Raw genomic sequence first — 20,472 nt, forward strand, 5'->3', positions numbered from 1 at the left:
GCACTGGAGTATCAGCCTTGATTTCTGTTCTCAGGTCCTGGAGTGAGACTTGGATCCAGAACCTTCTGACTTGAGGCAACAGTGCTATAAACTAAACCACAGTGTATGGTAATCTGACATCATGTTGATTGCAGTATGTTGAGCATTATGTTAGTGATACAGATCTAGAGCGTTGACCAATCAGTGAAGATTGGAAGGGCTATAATGTAAAAGTATTTATCTACTGTTGAAATTGCTAAAGATAGTTCATGCACTAATAGCTTACCATTCACATTTCAGCTGATTTTGGAGTTTCTGCACAGATTACTGCAACTATAGCAAAAAGGAAGTCATTTATTGGGACTCCATATTGGTAATGTTTCTTCTCTGATAATTTTCTTTGTGTTTATCACATCAAATGTCATTCATTTTACAGTTATAAATATTAAGATGAACATATTATTAAAGTCCATGATTGTGAATCCAGAAACAAATATCTTTTGAATATATACATGGCAGTGCATCTTGCAGGGGACCTTTCAGTCCATGTTCCATTTTTACAGTGAATAGGTTTATAAAATCAATTAATCCATTTTAATTCCTCATCCTTGTTGAAATTTGTGATGTGCACTATTTTACACTCTAGTGCCAAAGTCATTTGAAATCAATCACAATGTAACTTACATGTTCTCTTCTACATTTAAATTTTTACATTTTACATTTTTCCCTGAATTACCTGAGTAATTGCGCGCACACTCAGGTAATTCAGGGAAAAAAGATAGTAAATTACAAACAAAATGAAAATTATTAAAAAGATAGTAAATTACATAATTTCAGATTGCCTGCAAATCCAGTCAAATCGGCAGCTTTCAGTGCTTTGAATGCATCAGAATATCATATCTGAAGCAAATTTCATTTACATTAGCACATTTCAATATGTGTCGAAGTACTTTTTGAGATGTCATCATTGTTGTAATGTAGCCAATGCAGCAGCTAATTCTGTGGGCAGCAAAGTCTTATATTAAAAAAGATAAATTACTCATCAATCTGCTTGTGAAGTTAGTCAAGACATTAGGAGAACACACCTACTCTTTGTGTACTTCCAAGGGATCTTTTGCATCCACTTGAACAAGCAAACTGGCCTTCATAGAACCCATGATGTGGGTATGCCGGCGTTGGACTGGCGTAAACACAGTAAAAAGTCTGACAACACCAGGTTTTAGTCCAACCTATTTATTTGATAATATACTCACAAGCTTTCGGGGTTAGCCCCTTCGTCAGGTGAATGGAGAGTTCTGGCCAGAACTCTCCATTCACCTGACGAAGGGGCTAACCCCGAAAGCTTGTGAGTATATTATCAAATAAATAGGTTGGACTAAAACCTGGTGTTGTCAGACTTTTTACTGTGTTTACTTCATAGAACCCTACAGTGCAGAAAGAGGCCCTTCAGCCCATTGAGTCTGCACCAAACACAATCCCATCCAGGCCCTACCCCCATATCCCTACATATTATACCCACTAATCCCTCTAACCTACGCATCCCTGGACACTAAGGGGCAATTTCTTAGCACGGCCAATCAACCTAACCCGCACATCTTTGGACTGTGGGAGGAAACCCACGCACGACATGAGGAGAACGTGTAAACTCCACACAGACAGTGACCCGAGCCGGGAATCGACCCAGGACCCTGGAGCTGTGAAGCAATAGTGCTAACCACTGTGCTATCGTGCCGCCCATTTTAGACCTTCATTTTAAAAGGCCTATTTTGTTTAGCATCCTCTGCAAAACCCAAACTAATCCTTGCCGAGACTTTGTTCAGCGTTTGCTCTTCTGAGTAATTTGGGCATGGAATAAAAACATAGAAGATAGGAGCAGGAGGAGGCCATTTGCCCTTCGAGCCTGCTCTGCCATTTACTATGATCGTGGCTGATTATCCAACTCAATAGCCTAATCCTGCTTTTTCCCCATATCCTTTGATCCCATTCGCCCCAAGTGCTATATCCAGCCACCTTGTGAATACATTTAGTATTTTGGCATCAACTACTTCCTGTGGTAATGAATTCCACAGGCTCACCACTCTTTGAGTGAAGAAATGTTTCCTCATCTCCATCCTAAATGGTCTACCCTGAATCCTCAGACTGTGACCCCGGTTCTAGACTCCCCCATCACTGGGAATATCCTCCTTGCATCTACCCTGTCCAGTCCTGTTAAAATTTTATAAGTCTCTGAGATCTCCCCTCACTTGTCTGAAGTCCAGTAAAAACAATCCTAACCTAGTCAAACTGATGGTGTAAAACTGGTCACATTTGCTAGCATTTTGCCTTTTTTTCCCAGAGGCATTGTGATTTCCTTTGGTACTTAAAAGAAATATTCTGCAAATGGGTGATGAAGATGGAAGTTAAGTTGGGCGGTGCATCACTATTGGAGTGGGATGGTCTTTCTATTTCCTGAAGTGGCATTTTCAATATACTTCTATTTTTTTCCCCACAATCCAAAAGTTTTGAAGATGGCACATGTGAACAAGGTGATGATCATATAATAACCACATATTGCCACAATGGTTGTTGATGATCAGAACCCACCCACTACTGCAAGCAGGCCTGGCTGTAGCAATGATAGGGTTGGAGGATGGGGAACAGAACAGGAAAGAGATTCTGCACCTAGAGGCAGAATATTTTCAGCTGGCCATGTGATTATTAGATGTTATTGATGTCTGGATCAAGTTCTTACTTCAGTATTTGAAACCATGTGCAATTTACAGAAAGCTTCATTAATTGGGTTATGATGTTAAATATTGCAAGTTTATGCAGCTAGGTCTATTCTACTTGCCTGTGACATCCATTTATGTTCTAGAATATATGCATTATGTTTTTGAGCCAAACCTGAAGACCTGTTGTATTTGTGTGCATATGGCTATCATTCATAGTTGTTCATGAGTCATCAGAGACAAGCATGAGGATAGAGTAAATCTTATGACAAATCCAAGGTTTTTCCCCCGAGATGATGATTATTTAATTTGAGTAAGAAAATTGTATTCTATGCATTGCCTCATGACTCAGATAATGATTGTGAGTTTCAGTATTTAAATATGCAGAGCATTTTTTAGTGCTGTTAGTTTGTGGTTGGGAAATTGTTAGAATCCATTATTAAGGAAGTAATAACAGAACATTTGGAAAGTCAAAACACAATCTATCAGAGCATGGATTTATGAAGGATAACTCATGTTTAACCAGTTTACTAGAGTTCTTGAAAAATGTTATAAGCAACATAGATAATGGGGAAGCTGTAGATGTAATATATCTGGACTTCCAAAGGCATTTGATAACGTGCTACACAAAAGGTTAATGCACAAGATAAATTACCCCTAACTCCTCATGATCTTATTAGCTTGGATAGAGGAATGGCAAGATAGAAAGCAGAGAGTTGGGATGAATAGGTCTTTTTAATGGTTGGCAAGATGTAGCTATTGGGGTGCTACAAGAATCAGTCCTTGGGCCTCAACTATTTATAGTCTATATTAATAATTTGGATGTAGGGATAGAAGGTACTATAGCCAAATTTGCAGATGACATTAAAACAGGTGGGATAGTAAATTGCAATAAAGAAATAAGTAATCTACAAATAGATATGAATAGGTTGGGTGAGTGGGCTAAAATTTGGAAGATGGAGTTTAACGTGGATAAGTGTGAAGTTATCCATTTTGTTTGGGAAAGTAGAAAGGCAACTTGTCGAAATGGAGAGCAACTCCCAAGTGCTTCAGTGCAGAGGTATCTGGTGTCTTTGTGCAGAAAACTAGTATGCAGGTACAGCAGATAATAAGAAATGCAAATGGAGTTTGGTATTCGTTGCTAAAGGAATAGAGTATAATGGTAGGGAAGTGTTGGTACAGCTATACAAGGCATTGGTGAGACTGCATCTAGAGTATTGTGTACAGTTTTCGTCCTCTTACTTGCGGAGGGGTGTAGTTGCATTGGAGGCAGCTCGGAGGAGGTTCACTGGATTGATTCCAGAGGTGAAGGGCTTGCCTTGCAAAGAGAGATTGAGCAGTTTAGATTTTTATTCTATAAAGTTTAGAATAATAAGGGGAGATTTAATTGAGGTATATAAGATGTTAAAGGAATTGATAGGGAAAGTGTACAGAGGATGTTTCCTCTTGTGGGGCAATCTAGAACAAGAGGTCATTGTTTTAGGATAAGGAGTAGCAGATTTAAAACAAGAGATGAGAAATTACTTCACTCAAAGGGTCGTGAATCTGTGGAATTCACTACTCCAGATTGAGGTGGATGCCGCAACATTGAGTAAATTTAAGGAGAAGATAGATAAATTTTTAATTAGCAAAGGGTTGAAGTGTTATGGAGAATGGGCAGGAAAGTGGAGTTGAGGCCGAGGCAAGATTAGTCATGATGGTATTAAATGACAGAACAGGCTCGAGAGGCAGAATCGCCTACTCCTGCCCCTTGTTCTTATGTTATATTCTGATCACACTTGGAACTTCATGCGGTCCTGGCATTTAGTTATCATGGAGCAATAACGTTGAGTAACTTTTGTGACATAGCCAGGTGGATGGCAGAGTATGCTTCATTGTTGCTATTTAACTAAGCATTTTATGTGTGATGCCCTTCACTTTGTTGTTTGTTTGGCAGATCTTGTTAGGAGTGGCAGTACATCTTTCTGATAATGTTACTTTGCTATAGTTTCTACAATGTCAACAAGACACTTGAATGATAGACAAACTATCTTTTACAGTCTTCATTATTGATTAAATTGTTGCACGTGTCACACTCCACAGACTCGGTCAATCCTTCAGGCCTTATTGGCTGATTTATTATATGGGAAGGGAGGCTGTTTTAATTTATGAACCACAGATGGCTTCTTGTTCAGATCATAGGTCTTTATCTTTTGGAGGATGAGGCTGTTTGAGGCATAAACTCTTAATTTCTCAGAAGCAACAAACAAGTTCCTATGTTGTTGAAAGATGTTATTATTTGAAGAATGCTGAATTCTCTACATGGCAAGTAATGTTAACTGATATTCTGCAAGCTTCACAGTTCAGGGATTATGCTAGGTTTGGATGCCAATCACGCCAAAAAGATTCTTAGGAAGTTGTGTTTTATTAGATGTCATCTGTGTAACATTTCCTAAGTAATATATAAAACACTGAACTATTGGAGCCTATTGGTTTATTTTTCCTGCTTATAAAGAATGTTGTTGATACTCTTCATATCCTCTTGTTTAGTAATCAGGCTGGGATTAAATGCAAATCTAAATGTAGTTACTTTTTTTATGTTCTTCAAGGAAGATGGCAGTTATTTCCATTGACTCTCATTCAGTTTTGCAGTAAGTCTTCCTGCCAGACTTCCAATAGAACTTCAAACATTTAAATTTTACTTTGTAGGCTGTGTGCATAATAAGAGTTGGCATGGCTGTGCAAAAATTTCTGTTTTGCTTCACTCCCATGTCTAAGGTCTCATGCTCATTCCTGGTGAGAGTTGATCATGTGGACTCTGAGAATGTGACTAGATCGCTCCATTGGTGCTAATTGAGGTGAATGAGTGACACACACACATTCACTTCGAACACCATCATTTTGCTGACCAATACTAATAGAGTTGATTCTTCTGTGAAATACAAAACTGCTAATGTAATTTTGTTAGTTATAGAATTAGTTGGAGACCATTATGGAATGTTTGGGGAAAGAAAAGTTCCTGAGGCATTTTCAACTCCAAATATTGAATGAAATATGAGAATGGAGTGATTGGGAAAATATTTTGTTTTTATTTATATTTTGTATGAAAATTTGCAGGCAAAGGTTAAGTTTAATTTATTAACTTCATTTGTTGTCTAGGATGGCCCCAGAGGTTGCAGCTGTGGAGAGGAAAGGTGGATATAACCAATTGTGTGACATCTGGGCTGTTGGCATAACTGGCATTGAGCTAGCTGAACTTCAACCTCCAATGTTTGACTTGCATCCAATGAGGTAGGAACCAAAATAAGTTCTGTATTGGTGCTGTTTTACTTGTGAAGACTAAATATTTTATTACACACTATTCATTTTGCACATACTGTGAAGAGATGCTGCTGCTGCTAAATAAGAAAGTTAGAGAGGACCCTGATTTTAGTTAGGTTACAAACCTCTGAAAATATTACTGAAATAAAGAAATAACCTACAACAATGTAGACTCAAATTTTATACGTTGCCCACAATATTATTAGGGTGGCACTGTAGTTAGCACTGCTGCCTCAAGGCGCCAGGGGCCCAGGTTTGATTCCTGGCTTGGGTCACTGTGCAGAGTCTGCACGTTCTCCTTGTGTCTGTATGGTTTCCTCCAGGTGCTCTGGTTTCCTCCCACAGTCCAAAATACATACTCGTTTAGGTGCGCTGGCCATACAAAAATTCTCCCTCCGTGTACCCGAATGGGTGCCAATGTGGCGACTAGGGGATTCTTACAGTAACTTCATTGCAATGTTAATGTAAGCTTACTTGTGAACTTTAAACTATTAGCACTTTGTTATTGAACCCTCTTTAAATAAATATGCATAGAAAATAAAAGACGAAATAGGCTGTTCGGCCCTTCAAGCCTCCTCCACTATTTATTATGATCGTGGCTGATCATCAAATTCAATTCCCTGATCCTGCCTTTCCCCCATACCCTTTGATCCCTTTAGCCCCGAAAGCTATATCTAATTCTTCCTCGAAATCGGACAACGTTTTGGCCTCGACCATTTACTGTGGTAGTGAATTCCCTGATTCACCACTCTCTGGATGAAGAAGTTTCTCCTTGCCTCAGTCCTAAAAGGTTAACCTCTTATCCTCAAACTATGACCCTTAGTTCTGGACTTGTCCACCATCAGGAACATTCTTTCTGAACCTACTCTATCTAATTTTGTTAGAATTTTATAAGATTCCACGCGATTCCTCTCGCTCTTCAAACCAATTTAGTCTTTTTTCATATGACAATCTTATATCAGAATCAGCCTTGTAAACCTTTGTTGCACTCCCTCCATAACAAGTATATCCTTCCTCAGATAAGGGTACCAAAACTGCACACAGTACTCCATGTGTGGTCTCATCAGGTGCATTGGCCATGCTAAATTCTCCCTCCGTGTACCTGAACAGACCCGGACTGTGGCAACTAGGGGACTTTGACAGTAACTTCGTTCCTGTGTTAATGTGAGCCTACTTGTGACACTAATAAATAAACTCTACAGACTTTAAACTTATGTCCTATTTAATTGCAGTAAAATATCCCTTTTCCTATACTCAAATCCTCTTACTATGAAGGCCAACGTACCATTTGCCTCACTTACTGCCTGCTGTAACTGTGCGCTTACTTTCAGTGACTGATGCATGAGGATACCAAAGTCTCACTGAGTATCCACCTCTCTCAATTTACACCCATTCACATAATAACCTGCCTCCCTATTTTTGCTCCAGAAGTGGTTCGCCTCACATTTATCCACCATGCATATGCTCGTTCATTCAGCATGTCCAAATCATGCCGAAGTATCTCTGCATCTTTCTCACAGCTCACCCTCCAACCCAACTTTGTATCGTCTACAAATTTGGAGATAATACATTTAGTTCCCTAGTCCAAATCATTAATACACGTTGTGAATAGTTATGGTCCCGGCACAGGTTCCTGGGGTACCTCACTGCCTACCAATCGGAATATGATAAATCCGTTTTATCAGTAGCAGTATAGCACTATTTTTTGCAATTCTTGTGATCATAACAGTGATAAAATTCTATACAGCAGTTGTCGTGTACAAGGTATGGCTAAGAAATGTGCCTTTTGATGTCAAAACAGCCAAGCTAATTTAGAAGGTGTACACAGTGATAAAAATCAGATTGTAGTACAGTGCTGTATGATTTTTTGCACTATTCTTTGCAGAGTGATGGTCACTCAATAATGGGTGTTGGTGTCTTCTGTACTTGTAGATGAATATATTTTAAAATTGAATTTTTTCATGGCATTTTTAAAATGGTGAGAAGTGCTACTTATGATTTCAATGATCTGTGCTCACTTACTGTGTTATTTATTTGATAACCTTCCAACATTCAAATAAAATTATCATTTTAATGAAATAAAGAGTGAAAGCCATCAACATCATGAAACAGAAAATTCATTTTATTTTGCTATGTATATAGATATAACAATATTTTGAAATCGTGTGAATTTTTGTTTTCAATTACACTATTTCAATTTCAGGAATGGCATTGGAATAACAATTACTGACCTTGGAATTACAATATAGTAACTTGATTACCATATATCCACAAAGAGGATCTTGCATAAAAGTCTTTTGACTTTTGGCCTAAGAGACGTAATGTCGATGTCGACCCTAGTTTTTCAGGATCAAACTTTGTTGTCATGATTGATTACTTACTTGTACATACTATGATTCATTAATTTAAAGTAACGTGTGGGAACCTAAGATATTTTCTTGCCCATTCTAGCAGAAATCTTCCAGCTAATCGGCTAAGATCTATCACAATGCCATAAAAAATAAGAAATATGTAACTCAGTTTAAACTGGAGAAGAAAGTGACAGAATGAGTAGATGACCATTTGCAAGCTGGTCATATCACCTACAAAGCCACCCGACTACGCCCTCTGAGAAATGAAGAAATATGGTATTTCAGAAAAATGCTAAGTGATGCACAAGGCTCATTTTAAAAAAATGCAATTTTAATACTCCATCAAAAAATAAAAATTTCAAAACGTCTGCCACCTGAACCCAATGATAAGGTTATTGAATTCCATCATTTTATCATCCAGCAGCAAAGAATGCATTTCAGTTAGCCTGCATTGGAAATGTGAATAACTTCAGCATGTCAGCCACCAAATCTGGTGGAAAAGATGGTGTTGGAACAGATTCGAAGCTGGTGGTGATATTTAAGCACAAAGCTCTCCCCAAAGGGAAATTTCAAAAATACAGTGTGGTCCATATTCACAAGGAAGACTGGCTGGATGAAGGCAGTTGCAAGAAATGGAACCAAGAAGTGTAGAATGTGTGACTAGATCAGCTATGCAAAGAAAAACATTTGGGACATATGGGACATGTTTAAATCCCATACTGTCAAGTCTGAGATGTGAGACGAACCAACAATATTATGGCAGTCATACCTGGTAGTCTAATGAGTGATGCTCAGCTATACCAGGGAGAAGAATCATGGCACAGATGCTTCTCATGTTTCCAGGCCCCTTGTTCCCCCTCCCATGCATGATATCTTTCCTATGCAGGATTCAACAAGCAATTCACCAAATAACCGCAGGCCCAAATAAAATTATAATGCCCATTGTGTAGGCATCTGGTTACAAATATTATTTGAAATATAGGCATGGGTCATTAATATTAAGAGTGGCAACATTACAGTGTGGTGTTAGTTTCTGTGCACTCTATAGGTGATCTTACCACAACCATTTAAACAAACTATAAAGTATAAATTGTACTTTATAAGCTTCATACAATACTATAATCTGATAGGAAAATATCCCGTCAACAAGAATGCTGATTTTGGTAACTGCCTCAGCCCTTAACATGTTCTACATATGGAAATGGTGACAGTAAATTCATATTTGGGGAAGAGATTGAGTACTTGGAACTTGGACAGATGGCACAAGACTTTGTCATTTTGTAGAAAAAGACTTCGTGACTGGGTGCATTATATTATCCGGTATGATTATTTCGTACAAGGGGCATAATTGGATTCTATTTTATCAATCATCTCACTGGGTAGAATGATCAAATGTCTCCTGAGCAACAAAGTGGAATGATTGAACTTTCACTGTCAGTTAGACCCTCAGTTATCTGATTGACGTGACATTTAAGAGGTCAGATGGCAAAGACTGAATGGTTTACAGTTGTGTGTGTTTTTTCTGATCAGCGAGTCCGAAGACTGCGCTGTTTGCTGCTACTCACTATATGTTGTCAGTACCTACTATGCAATAAAACTTTATCATGATAGTTCAGTACTTCAACAATCATAAAAAGCACCAAGATATGGTAGAGTAGGACCGCAAGACATGGGAGCAGAAGTAGGCCATTCAGCCCATCAAGTCTATTTTACCATTGCTAAAACACTGACCAGAAATGCCAAGGTATGTTATGCAGTTAGCCTAGACCTCACGTTGCATTTGACTTTGGCATTAGAATGAACATAAGGTGTTTCATTCCAGGTATAATTCAAGTGATCCACTAGCAAGCGTTTATCAAATCAAACTTTATTTTGAACACAAGTTAGAATGTACATGGCACAGGTGTGGCCTATCCTCAAATCCTGCGCTGCAGCAGTGACGCAGGCCATCTTCAAGTTTATCTGGAGATCAAAGATGGATTGTGTCCGGAGGGAAGCGATGCATAAATCTCCAGAGAACGGAGGGGAAAACGTTCCCAATGCCACCCTCATCCTGATGGCCACCGTTGTGCGGCTGCATCAAGCTGTGTGTAGATCCTCGGTACACTAACAGCAAGTGCCACTACTTTTTGAAGTTCTACCTGTCCCGAGTGTTGCGAAGGATGGGTCTGGCCACACTGCCGCGGAATGCTGTGAGTAGTTGGACCGTACCACAGCACCTGTCCTTCGTGGAGAAATTTTTCCGCAAACACACCTTTGACCACATGGCAATTTAAGCAGTCGTCAGCGCGTAACGTTCTTGGAGCCCTGAGAGAAAAGGAGACGGCGGATCCTGTCGGATGGTTCCCTGAGCAGACTGTCAGTGTCATCTGGCAGAATGCCTCATCACCAGAACTGACAAACAAGCACCAAGATCTGGCTTGGTTGGTGGTGAGAAGGGCACTCCCCGTCAGATCCTTTATGCACGCTCGAGGTCTCAACAGCACCGCAAGCTGCCCTCGAAGTGGCTGCGGGGCTGATGAGGTGGTCGCACACCTCCTTGTGGACTGTGCCTTTGCAAAGAAGGTCTGGAGTGAGATGCAGTGGTATTTGTTGAGGTTCGTCCCGAGCAGCTCGGTGACGCAGTGCTCTACGGGCTGTTTCTGGGGACGCACACCAAGACAAATATCGATTGCTGCTGGAAGGTCATCAACTTGGTGAAGGACGCACTTTGGTCCGCCCAAAACTTGCTGGTCTTCCAGCTGAAAGAACTGTCCTTGACCGAGTGTTGTAGACTGGCACATTCCAAGGTCCAGGACTATGTGCTGAAGTTTGGGGCAGCCGCCACAAAGGCACAATGGGGAAAGGCCACACTATAAGGCCTTTTAATGGAGGCAGACCGAGTGCCCGGGAACTGCAGAATACCCTCAACCTGTGTAACTGTGTGCCAATCTGAGCAATAATGGCACACAGCAGTAATTTATTGAGGCATGCATATAGCTTTAAGTATTGAACTGTATTGACTGTAATTTGTATAAAAATGTAAAAATGTTTTGATTCTGCATTGTTTGCAATTCAAAGCCCTGTATATTTGCAACAGTTTATTTGAAAATTTTTATGAATAAAGTATATTTTTGGGAAAAAAGCCAAATAATTAGTATAATTATACCAATTAAAATTCTTAGACATGGCGGAGTACAATCCTTAACAGCTAGCTATCTCTGTTGTTTGAAGTTAAAGCAATACCCCATAGAGATGTATCCTTCAGAATTAGTTAGCTCAGAAACGAACGTGCTCATGTGATGCTAGATTTTCACTGTTTTAATACCTTTGGACAGAGATCCAGACAGCAGTTTCCAAAACAGCAACTGTCAGATCCACTCTCATATAACAGAATCTCCAAGAAATTATCTCCTGGCAGTCAAGTTTCCAACTTCAGGGAAGGGAAAGAGAGACACTACTCTCACTCGACTCTAAAAGCTGTATCTAATCTCCCAGTTATCCCAATCAAGCTCCATTCTGCAAAATCCCAGGGGAAAACAGCAGAAGAGCATAATTTCAAATTAAAACCAACATTCTAACCATTAGAAACAATTGTGTTGCTGCAGCAATACAGGATGCCAGTAGGCACACTAGCTCTAAAAGCAATGCTAGATGCATCCTGTGCAGAAACAAGACTAAAATGCATAATTCCATCTTAGATTTATTTTGATGAGGCTCAAGATTCTCAAGCTGCTGGCACATGAACACAACATGCCATCAGAGTTGTGTGCACTTTAGGGCATAGTAAAATTTAGACTACTAGGCCAAATAGCCTACTTCTGTTCCTAATGCATATTTTTGTATATCGTTCTATACGGATAAGATGAGCTAAGTTAGAAGCCTTCTGTCATCCATAATTATACTGTGAACATAAGGTGGAATCATGGTTTGAATTCTGTTTATTTTGTTTCTAATGAAACTACTGTGAGCAGGCTTTATGGGGTGAAATTACCAAAACAGGAGTGCATAATGAACATAAGAACATAAGAAATAGGAGAAGGAGTAGGCCATCCAGCCCTTTGAGCCTGCCCCGCCATTCAATAAGATCATGACTGATCTGTCGTGGCTCAGTTCCACGTTCCCGCCCTCTCTCCATAACCCTTAATCCCCTCGCTTATCAAAAACCCATCAACCTGCGTCTTAAAAATATTTTGCGAGGCAGCCTCCACCACTTCAACGGGCAGAGAATTCCAGAGATTCACCACCCTTTGAGTGAAGAAGTTCCTCTTCAACTCTGTTCTAAACCGCCCCCCCTTTATCTTGAGGCTGTGCCCCCTAGTCCTACTGTCCTTTCTGAGCGGGAAGAGTCTCTCCACCTCTATCCTATCCATCCTATTCATCATCTTATATGTCTCAATGAGATCTCCCCTCATTCTTCTAAACTCTAACGAGTACAAGCCTAGTTTATTCAGCCTCTCCTCGTAGCTCAACCCCCTCAATAATGGGCTCGTAGTGAATCAGTAACTTGTTTTACACTGCACATGATTCACAAGAGTCTTTTCTGTCGCCTTCAATCTTGTCCTTTTATCTGTTTACCTATTTAGACAGATTTTTAATCATTATGGGAATCAAGGGTTAAGAGGATGAGACAGGAAATTGCAGTTGAGGATTATCACATCAGATCAGTCATGATCTCATTGAATGGTGTGACGATATGTACTTTTAAGAAATGCATTTTAGTCAAGCCCATTCCTCCATTTGATATTGAATTGCGACGGCGACTCACTCTTAATTGGCTGTAAAGTGATTTTGGATATAATGAAAGGCACTTGTAAGCTTTGGTCTTTCTTTCAATACTCCTGCATGCAGTAGACGAAGTGATCGTAGCAGTGGTGATATTGGAGGTCCTAATGCTGAGTCTCTAAGAATATTGAATCACCAAACAATCAACTTATCAGAAAGTGGTTGCAGAGAAATCACTACGTTTACAAGACAGTTCAACTTCGATTAATAAAACCATACCATTCTGATTTCTCTGGCACAATTGTATGAACGTAGGATTGTATTGTATACTCTGAATTTATAGTCTATCCACAGGTTCCACATAATGTTACATTATTCTTGTACTAAATAAATCAGGATTGAGTCTTTTTGTAAAGACACTTTGGTGTAAGCCTTTATGTTGTTTCTCTGGGATTTCATTTTTTTCTGTTGCAGAAGTTAGAATGGATGATCAGGAATCCTCCTCCCAGAGAAATTTAGTTCCACAATGTGAGTTTAAATAGGGTGCTGCAGAGTTGAGCGAACCTAGGGTGGAGTAGAGATTTGTTGAACCTTTCTTTAATCAAACTCTTAGTGACAAATAGGGATGCCCAGACATTGAGAGTAAAATAATGGGCTGTACTGTAAGCATCTGTGTTGCATCATTCCGGTTTTTCGTTTCTTAGATTTATTTTGATGAGGCTCAAGATTTTCAAGTCACTGGCCCATGAACATAATGTGGCATCAGAATTGTGTGTACTTTCAGGCATAGTAAAATTTATACTGCTATTTATATGTGGTTTAAATTCAGAAGAGTATTTTGAAAATTGTGCAATGTTTAATTTTCTGTTCTAAACCTTGAAGTTATCTTCCCACTCCTTTTGAATATCTTCACCCAGTCCCCTCCCTAACACGTCCTCCACGTGGGATCAGTTAGGATTATATTCATTGGAGATTAGAAGAGTGAGAGGGAATCTCTTAAGCAAAATGACAGTTACTACAAGCCTATATTTTTAGGGATAAATAAGGCGTTAGCAACACACAATGTAGGTTTAGGGGATGTCACTCCAATCAAACAATGTTGGGCAGCATGGTGGCACAGTGGTTAGCACTGCTGCATCACAGCACCAGGGACCTGGTTCAATTCCTGGCCTCGGGGCACTGTCTGTGTGGATTTCACACGTTCTACCCATTTCTGTGCGAGTTTCCTCTGGGTGCACCGGTTTTCTCCCACAGGCCAAAGATGTGCAGGTTAGGTTGGTTGGCCATGCTAACTTAATTACCTCTTAGTGTCAGAGGTATTAGCAGGGTAAATACGTGCAGTTAAAGGGATAGGGCCTGGGTTGGATTGTTGTTGGTGCAGGCTCGATGGGCTGAATGGTCTCCTGCACTGTAGGGTTTCTATATCTTGTAAAATATTAAGATTAAGTAGATTCAGATAAAATGTTCCTGATGTGGGGTCCAGAACTCGTGGTCATAGTTTGATGATAAGGGGTTAACCTTTCAAGACAGAGGTGAGGAGAAATTTCTTCACTCAGAAAATGGCGAATGTGTGGAATTCACTACCACAGAAAGTAGTTGAGGCCAAAACATTGTGTGATTGCAAGAAGAAATTAAATTTGCTGTTGGAGTTGTAGGGATATGGCAGGAACAGGCTATTGAATTTGATGATCAGCTATGATCATAATGAACGGCAGAGCAGTCTTGAAGGTTTGAATGGCTTACTCCTGCTTCTGTTTTCTATGATATGTACCTATAGGGTTGTTGTTTGATTGGAATGATGTCTCCTACATTGACGTCATGTGTTGCTAACTCCGTTTTACCTAGTTTATCCTACAAATATAAGTGTGCAGTACTCTGTCATTTTGTTCCAGCTCTTATCTGGGAGATGACTTAACCACTGGTTTAAGTTTTGTGTCCTTCCTTGTGGCCCAAATGAATAATAGGGAAATCACTGTCACAGCTCTCTCCCTCATATTCCCCTGCTTCATGACTAACAGGACCTTCTGCTTGTTCTCATGTACATAATCACACTTGGTAATGCTTTGAACTTCAAGCACTGGATAAAGTGGTTTTAATTGTGAGTCACTCTGCTTTAATTCAATTAATCTCTTTGAATTGAACACATCAGCCTCACTCTACATTGGTCTCCATCCTCATTTAACCTGCTAAAGGTGGATCAGATAACCTGATCTCATTTATGTTGCTCTGGGCTCGCAACTCTTCCCTCTTTTGACTTAGCTGCAGAACCTGTGATTGCACCACGACACACTCCGGAAAAACCTCAGGATGGTCTGTCTGTAACTTTCTGTGGCTGGATTTTCTACCGGCCGGATGTCTACATTGGACAACATGACCATCAGTGATTCTGCAATATTTATGAATTGGCTGGAATATTTATGTTTTGATAGCACCTATCACAACTTCTGTCTTCAAACTACTCTCCAATCTTATTTTTATTAAAGGTATTTCTTTCATTTATTTGTGAATACTGCAAACTAACACCTTCTTCTGCAGCATCCCTTCTAGGCAACAAATATTTCTATCCTGCAACATTGGGGATTAATTTGCACTGGTATCCTGTAACATTTGAATCTCCTTTCCCATTACATCCTGTCTACACAGAAATATTTTGCCATTGCACATAAAATCTTTGAATATATCTGCCATCTGCTGGTCATTCTGACCTGTGCAGATGGCGCACACCTTGTTAACCCTTTTGTCTGTCCTGGCACTTGGGGTATCGATGTGACTGGCCTTTCTGCTTCCCCTGCTTTTAAAATCCCTTGATCCTGTGTACGATTGATAAAGTCCATGGGATAACTGTTTAATCTCCAGTATACTATGTACCCGAACAGGCACCGCAATGTGACGACTAAGAGATTTTCGCAGTAACTTCATTGTGGTGTTGATGTTATCTTCCTTGTGACACTAATAAATAAACTTTAAACTTACTGTTCTGCTGTGACCCAGTTTATTGCAATGCTACATCTGGCTCTTTTCATACCTCATACCTCTCACCCCTCTAGCACTTTCGGGTTTATTTTGAGTAGACTCCTCCTTGGAGCTTCCTATCCCTCCCTCTCTTACTGGTCGATTCTCTCTTGCACCTTCCCAGTTTCTAGCTTTTTTTATTTGAAGGTGGGTCTGAAAGAAAGCTTTGGTCTGTGAACTGACTTGTAATTGTCCGCAAGCTCTACAGTTTATCTGGCCATTGTAATCCTTTATTCCGTGATATTCATTCTAATCATGGTAGGCAATGAGTTTTTAAATTCCTCCAGCAGAATTGTGTCTTGAAGAACTTCATAACTTTCGACTACTTTCAATGACGGCGTCTATTTATCAAACTGACTTTGATCCTTTCAAATTCAAGATACATCTACTGTTTTCTTACATCTTCAAACTTGTTTGTATGCCTCTGGTAAAGCTCAAGCACTCAATATAGCATTCTTCATTGCCTCATAGTCTCCAGACCTTTCCTCAGACACCCATCTTCATTAGCCCTACCTTCATATTTTGTCTGTATGAGCAGGGTCTAAATGTTTTGTAGCCATCTCATCTGTCTAACTTTTCTCAAAATCACAAAAGAAAGTCTTGGCTTTCCTTTTGGGAGAGCTTGTACATATTTGAACATTGGGTTTCCTCCTGCCGGGAACCACTTTCTTCCTCATTCAGTTCTGTACCTGTTATCATTTATCACATTTTAATTTTATGCTCTCTCTCTCTCTCTCATACTCCCTTTTTTACATTGCTAACTTATGCATTTCCAATTCCCTTTGTAATTCACTTTCTTTGGCAGTTTCTGCTTTTTCCCTCTCTTTTTCCTTTGCTCTTTCCTCTTGTTCTCTCTCTCTTTTGTGCATCTCAAATTTCTTAATTGTTTCTTTCTACTTGGAGCATACCTAGTTCAATATTTTCCCTTCTTGAAATATTGGGTCTGGCTAACCTGTCATATCTTCAAATGCGTTCTAGACTTTCAGTTATCTCAGCCTTCTCAGCCCCTGTCGATAAAGCAATGTAAAATTTATTTGCCAATTCCATCAATTTAGTGTTTGGCATACTTTTTAAACTTGCTTGTCTACTTCTCGGTGAGGTCAAACTACCATCAGAGCCATTGTGCAACCTTCCTCTTTTAAATAACACATTCTCACTTGGTTGCACATGGTCCTTATGCTTGTTAGGTTCAAAGTCAAAAATCCCTTACACCCAAAGAATTTAAGCTTTTTAGAATTCTGGACTTGAGCCCCCAGTTTTCCGTCATGAACCCTCTGATGTTAACTGCGATGGTGTCCCAATTTGGAAACACTGGTTCATTTTGGTGCATAGTTTTGACTGTAGGAGCAGTGTAAGGAGCCACACGTGACACCCAGTGAGAACACCAACCAGCCCAGTCATAGTATAACACTTATTAAAGACTATTACAATAAAGAAAATACACATGTACACAAACAGGTATATGATGATCTAAGACAGTTACATACAAGATTACTAAACACACCTACACCGTTTCAGTAGAAATTACCTCTGATCCAAAGTAAATTTACAAGATCTTAACTCTTTCGGAACTTCCCTCTACCCAAACAATATCCAATTTAATAGATCTGTAAGTAAAGGCCAGCTTATAGTTATCACACTGTATAAGTTTAAGTAGTTATTCTGGGGAACGTCTCCTCTTGGTTCAGCGAAGATATGGATTTTAACTGCCTCCACCAAGGTACTTTGCACTCTTGCTTCTGGCCTGCAAACCAGTACTGGCTTATAGGCTGCTAGTTGGACACTGCCTCCTGCTTCCATAAAAGTTGCCAATTATAATCATTATTTACCTCAAAGATACTCTGTATATTTGACTGTCTGTCCTCTTGGCATCTGTTCGTTCTGATGTAGCATAAGAAGATCGTAGAAACAGTGCAGAAAGAGGCCATTTGGCCCATCGAGTCTGCACTTACCACAATTCCACCCAGGCCCTAATCCCCATATCCCTACATATTTACCCGCTAACCTCCGCATCTCAGGATATTAAGGGGCAATTTTAGCATGGCCAATCAATCTAATCCCCACATCTTTGAACTGTGGAAGGCAACTGGAGCACCTGGAAGAAACCCACGCAGACACGAGGAGAATGTGCAAACTCCATACAGACAATGACCACGCTGGGAATTGAACCCAGATCTCTGGAGCTGTGAAACAGTAGTGCTACTGTGCTGCCTATGTGTATGTCATCCCTGAATGATATCATCATCTCCCCAAAGTATGTCTGTCTATAACTGCTAATCTTGTTATTGAGATTCCCATTCTATGGAGTACCTTTTAAAATGCTTCTAACCTTGTTACTGGGACTTGCATTTGGTGAAATACCTTTTGAAATGCTGGTGGCTTCTAACCTGCTGATACGTTCATGAGAAACCTTACTACTTTTATCCATAACAACATTATGTAATTTTCTACACCTATTGAACAGTATGCAATTTCATCTTGACAGTTCTCCAGTGGCTTCAGTTATTTCCATTATTCCCTAAAAGTTTGGTTTCTGCTAGTTATTCTGGACAGTAAGATATCTCAATATTCAACCACCCAGAAGAATGCTTTTGTTGGTTTTGAACTTGTTTAAGCTAAAAATGTTCCAGTACAATCTTTGAATTTGGAGTATAAATGTGCATCGTGTTGAGGCTGTATCATTGCTCTGACTATTCTGTGGATGATTTAAACTTGATCTGTTTCTGGGACCACCATGAAAGTACAAAGTGACATATACTGTTCTGTGGCTAGTAAAACAAGCAGAAATCCCATTGTTTAGTTTCACCTTGCTGGGGAAATAAATGTCTTAAAATATGGTGGCATATTGTGGCCAAATTAAACAAGCTTTACAGGCCTTGGAATCCTTTTTATATTCCATTTACAGTAAAACATTAGAGGCCTGCATGGTAAGTTAGTTGTTTCCTCAATATAGTGGTCGTTCTATGACATTAGGACGACTGCTAGATGAAATAATTTCCGACCTACATTGTGCTAAATAAAGAAATATTATCCATTTATATTTCCTTCTCCTTCCAAATGTCATTTCAACCTTCATGCACTCCTCCCATTGCTCCAGTGGAGAATAAAATTAAACTTAGCCCCTGTTTGCAGCCTCCTGAATCCTTCCCAAAAAATTAAGTTGAATGATTCATGTCTCCTGCTAGGAAGACAAAAAATTAGTTTAATACTATCCTTCCTCAATCCCAGAGGAATTTAACTGAAGTTGCGATCTACAGGATGCCTGTGAGCTTTTTGTCATCTTCGATCCAGGTGTGTCCATAGATATCTGGTGTACACCGATGAAAAATGAGCTGCTATTGGATGGCTACATTTCCAAATTGCATTCCCAAGTATTGGGAACATGAGTTCAGGAGATCTGCAGAAATAAGACTAAGGTGTAAACAGGATACAGGAAGACATCAGAAAGGAATGAAAAGAATGAACGCTAGTAGCATGGTATGAATTGCTAGTGGGAGTTTATGTCACTTATTCAAGTTTTGCTTGCATTCTTACTCAGTAAGCTTCCAGTGTCCAAGATCAGAGGTAGAGCAATAGGTGGAATAACCGAAGAATTAAATAGCAGTTCAAGAATTAATGAGACATAAATTTGAGGCAGGAAAGAAAAGCAAGCAGAACAAAACACTGAAAAACGAAAAAACTGTGGGGTGGAGTGAACAAATATTTTAAAATCGTGCTTGAGGCAAGTACAAAGAATAACTGAAAACAAGTATGTTCATGGACACTTGTTGATACATTACTGTATAGGAAATGCACGCAGATGCAAATATGGTGAGAAAATGATCCATCAGAAATGTTGAATCTGGGCATGCTGGTAATTCCTCGTTTCATTGACATTAATTTGATTAAATCCAGTCCTGAGGGAGCCAAATTTCAACTCTAATTCCGAGTACAGACTTTATTAGATGTGACATGTCCATTCAAAGTTATAATTTAAGGCTGTCTGTTTTCTTAGGGCTTTGTTTTTGATGACGAAGAGCAACTTCCAGCCTCCGAAGTTGAAGGACAAGATAAAATGGTAGGACATATTTGGATATTTGTTTGTCTTTTCAGATCTATCCAGTTTCCAGGTTGATTAATTGCAGAATGTTTTCCTTTCAGGTCAACTAATTTTCATCAGTTTATAAAATTGGCACTTACGAAAAACCCCAAAAAGAGACCTACTGCTGAAAAGTTATTGCAGGCAAGTTTAGTGAATTTTGTGCCGTGACTACTTATGTTTATTAATATTTAAACAATCTCCTTATCCTTTCAAATTCTTTTTTAGCACCCATTTGTGGCACAGTCCCTGAATCGTGCACTTGCTACAGAATTGCTTGATAAGTTGAACAACCCAGATCATTCCAGTTACCATGACTTTGATGATGATGATCCTGAGG

At 39.5% G+C, this 20,472-nt stretch overlaps 1 protein-coding gene across 12 annotated transcripts in view; it reads left to right on the top strand.

Moving 5' to 3' along the window:
• The window catches only part of LOC145350833 (mitogen-activated protein kinase kinase kinase kinase 3), a 309,442-nt gene that overhangs the window by 142,939 nt on the left and 146,031 nt on the right, over positions 1 to 20,472 (top strand). For all 12 annotated transcript variants that reach the window (XM_080200175.1, XM_080200176.1, XM_080200178.1 and 9 more), the window contains exons 8-12: positions 280 to 352; positions 5,826 to 5,957; positions 20,049 to 20,111; positions 20,195 to 20,276; positions 20,361 to 20,471. In XM_080200175.1, the coding sequence (XP_080056301.1) occupies positions 280 to 352; positions 5,826 to 5,957; positions 20,049 to 20,111; positions 20,195 to 20,276; positions 20,361 to 20,471 (461 nt within the window). The remainder of the gene's footprint in view (positions 1 to 279; positions 353 to 5,825; positions 5,958 to 20,048; positions 20,112 to 20,194; positions 20,277 to 20,360; position 20,472) is intronic.

Source organism: Carcharhinus amblyrhynchos, chromosome 12 (assembly GCF_965287045.1).
Source record: "Carcharhinus amblyrhynchos chromosome 12, sCarAmb.v2.hapA, whole genome shotgun sequence".
NCBI classification, from domain to species: Eukaryota; Metazoa; Chordata; class Chondrichthyes; order Carcharhiniformes; family Carcharhinidae; genus Carcharhinus; species Carcharhinus amblyrhynchos.